Raw genomic sequence first — 3,891 nt, 5'->3', positions numbered from 1 at the left:
TGGCACATGCCTGTGATCCCAACTACTCGGGAGGCTGAGGCAGGAGAATCACTTGAACCCGGGAGGCGGAGGTTGCGGTGAGCCGAGATCACGCCCTCCCACTCCAGCCTGGGCAACAAGAGTGAAAATCCATCTAAAAAAAAAAAAAGCGAATAACCACATCAAGGATCATTTTAAACAACCTCATTGTGTCAGCCTCTTAAAAGCAAGAGGTCCGATTCACATACAAATTCACATTCCCAAGACACACTCACTGGTGGCAGATGTCTGGACATAAATGATGTCACTCTTGGCCCCATAGGTCCGGCGTTCATCGGAAAAGGTGACCAGGGTCTTCACAAAGATAGCATACTGGGTCCAGGGCTTGAGATTCCGCATCAGCCATCCTGGGTGGCTCTGTGATGTGGGGTCACTGGACCTCTGGGGCGGGTCAATGTCTACCACCGTCCAGCTGTTGGAACCACAAGCATCCTGCCCGTCGAACTCCGTCACATTCTGGTAGGGGCTTTCCAGACAAAACAGCAGAAGGTGGTTACCCTGACAAGACCATCACACTGAGTGCAGTGCAGATGGGGCCCGGGAAGTTACATCCCATAGAGTCACATCCTATTCACCCAACAATCTTATGCCACCAGAAAAAAATAACTGGGGAACAGCCAAAGAGAAAGGAACCCCCAACTCTGACATCTCAATGATGAAACACAGCTTGGGCATCCCTTATTCAAAATACTTGGGACTTGGCCAGGCACGGAGGTGGCTCACACCTGTAATCCCAACACTTTGGGAGCTCCAGGTGGGTGGATCACTGGAGGTCAGAAGTTCCAAAACTGCCTGGCCAACATGGTGAAAACCTCGTCTCTACTAAAAATACAAAAGTTATCCAGGTGTGGTGGTGTATGCCTGTAATCCCAGCTACTTGGGAGGCTGAGGCAGGAGAATCGCTTCAACCCAGGAGGCACAGGTTGCAACGAACCGAGATCGCACTACTGCACTGCAGCCTGGGCGACAAAGGGAGACTGTTTCAAAATAAATAAATAAATAAATGCTTAGGGCCAGAAGTCTTTTTGTTTGTTTGTTTGTTTTGAGGCAGAGTCTCGCTCTGTCACCCAGGCTGAAGTGCTGTGGCGCTATCTTGACTCACTGCAACCTTCGCCTCCTGGGTTCAAGCAATTCTCCTGCTTCAGCCTACTGAGTAGCTGGGATTACAGGCATATGCCACCACGCCTGGCTAAGAAGTGTTTTGGGTTATGGATATTTTTGGGTTTTGAAATATTGGCATTTTACTAGTTTATTTGCATTGTACTGGGTTAGCATCTCTGATCTAAAAACCTGAATTCTGAAATGCTCCAATGAGCATCTCCTTTGAGCATCAAGTTGGCCCTCAAAAAGCTTTGGATTTTGGAGCATTACAGATTTCAGATTTTCAGATTAGGCATATTAAACCTGTAATAATACTAACAGGAATTCACTCACAAGTTATTGATAAGATTACATGAGGGACTGTGTGTAAGTTCTCAACAAGGCACCAAGTAAATCTTGAGAACTAGAACTATTATTATTATTATTATTATTTGAGATGGAGTCTCATTCGGTTGCCCAAGCCGGAGTGCAGTGGTGTGATCTCACACCCAGCTAATTTCTGTGCCACCACACCCAGCTAATTTTTGTATTTTTAGTAGGGACGGGATGTCACCGTGTTGGCCAGGATGGTCTCGATCTGTTGACCTCATGATCCGCCCACCTCAGCCTCCCAAAATGCTGAGATTACAGGCATGAGCCACTGCACTCGGCTGAATTATTTTATATATATATATATATATATATATATAAACATATATATTTATATATATATACACATACACACACATATATACACATATATACACACACACACATATATACACATATACATACACACACACATATATATATACATACACACACACACACACACACACACACACATATATATTTATACACAGAGAGAGAGAGAGAGAGAGAGAGAGAGAGAGAGAGAGAGAGAAAGAGGCGGAGTTTCGCTCTTTGTGTCCCAGGCTGGAGTGCAGTAGCCCAATCTTGGCTCACTGCAACTTCCACCTCCCGGGTTCTAGCGATTCTCCTGTCTCAACCTCCAGAGTAGCTGGGATCACAGGCACCCACCACCACGCCTGGCTAATTTTTGTATTTTTAGTAGAGACAGGGTTTCACCATGTTGGCTAGGCTGGTCTCAAAATCCTGACCTCAGGTGATCCTCCCGCCTTGGCCTCCTAAAGTGCTGGGATTACAGGCGAGAGCCACCATGCCCAGCCAGAACTATTATTAATTTTACTACTGGCCAGCTGTGATGGCTCATGCTTGTAATCTCAGCACTTTGAGGGGCCAAGGTGGGAGGATCACCTGAAGGAGTTTGAGATCAGCCTGGCCAACATGGCAAAACCTGTCACTACCAAAAATACACAAATTAGCCGGGTGTGATGATGCATGCCCCTAATCCCAGCTACTCAAGAGACTGATGCAGGAGAATTGCTTGAACCCGGGAGGCAGAGGTTGCAGTAAGCCAAGATCATGCCACTATACGCCAGCCTGGGCAACAGAACAAGACTCTGTCTCAAAAAAAGGAAAGAAAGGAAGAAAGAAAAATAGATAAGCAATACATTTGATAACATCCACTCAGTAGGCTGAGCTCCTGGCTACTAAGGATGTCTGATGAGACATACACAGGAAAGGCACAATGGAATAGTGCCCTAGGAATATTGTCTGGGTTTCTACAGGAAAGCTATCTACTTCCATTTCAGGCATTTGATAAAAGCGGACACCATTGACTTTGAGTACCATCGACTGGTGAGACTGTAAAACGGAACCTAAGATATTCATTCCAAGAGGAGGAGGGAGCTAGAGAGGAACCTGAGAGGGACAGATTTGAGCACAAATGTAGCAAGCACAGAGCTAGTTGGCCCTCGCCTTCACAGGGTCTAACTCTTCTACTTACGCTTCTTTGTAGAACAGCATGAACCCCAAGAGATCTCGGAAGTCAGGGGGCCAATATGGCTCCCATTTCAGCAAGATCTTGTCAGAACTTGTCCGAATGGAAGAAAATTTAATTAATTCATTTTCACCTGGAAAATTTAAAACAAAAGGCAAAAGCGAGTTATTTCAGTATCATTTCAGACCAAAGAATGTGACCCCTCACTTCCTGGAGGGTATGTGAGAAGGGAGAGGTCAGTCTGCTATTCCCTTACGGGTCTCCTTCCCATGTGCCTTGCTAAGTGTGAATCCGGGGAGATTCAAAGGCAAGAACCAGTTTTGCAACTTGATCGTTCACGTAAGCCAATTACTTGGCCAGATACTCAATTGAATAAGAGCAATCTGTGGCCACGCAAGGACATCTGGCCAATAGTCATTGGGAGAACGGATTTTCAAGGGTGATTTTTTTTGTTTTTGTTTTTGCTTTTTTGAGACAGAGTCTTGCTCTGTCACCCAGGCTGGAGTGCAGTGGCACAGTCTTGGCTCATTGCAACCTCCTCCTCTTGGCTTCAAGTAATTCTCTCTCACTTTAGCCTACAGAGTAGCTGGGATTACAGGCACATACCACTACGCGCAGCTAATTATTTTTGTATTTTTAGTAGAGACAGGGGTTTGCCATGTTGTTGGCCAGGCTGGTCTTGAACTGAATGTTGCCTTGCACATTTTCTTGTAAGAATGAGATGGAAGGAGATGCAACTCCAGTGCAAATAAACCCACATGGAGTGAGTTTAGAGAGCCTGCAGATCATTACACATTGGAGAGACGCATCTAAGTAATGCTCTCTGCCCAGAAGGCAAACCCACTCCTAAACCTCACTCCAGCCTCGTTCTCTCTCTTTGCACTACAATTTTTTTTTTTTTTTTTTTT

At 45.5% G+C, this 3,891-nt stretch overlaps 1 protein-coding gene across 1 annotated transcript in view; it reads right to left on the bottom strand.

The window, feature by feature from the left end:
- INSR (insulin receptor) overlaps positions 1-3,891 on the bottom strand; it is a 159,571-nt gene that overhangs the window by 44,092 nt on the left and 111,588 nt on the right. Inside the window, exons 7-8 of the mRNA XM_017528197.2 lie at positions 2,990-3,116; positions 255-505 (exon numbers count right to left, since the gene is read on the bottom strand). Of these exons, the coding sequence (XP_017383686.1) occupies positions 255-505; positions 2,990-3,116 (378 nt within the window). The remainder of the gene's footprint in view (positions 1-254; positions 506-2,989; positions 3,117-3,891) is intronic.

This window comes from Cebus imitator, unplaced genomic scaffold (genome assembly GCF_001604975.1).
Source record: "Cebus imitator isolate Cc_AM_T3 unplaced genomic scaffold, Cebus_imitator-1.0 Scaffold53, whole genome shotgun sequence".
NCBI lineage: Eukaryota > Metazoa > Chordata > Mammalia > Primates > Cebidae > Cebus > Cebus imitator.
This window is presented reverse-complemented; position numbering and strand designations above follow the sequence as displayed.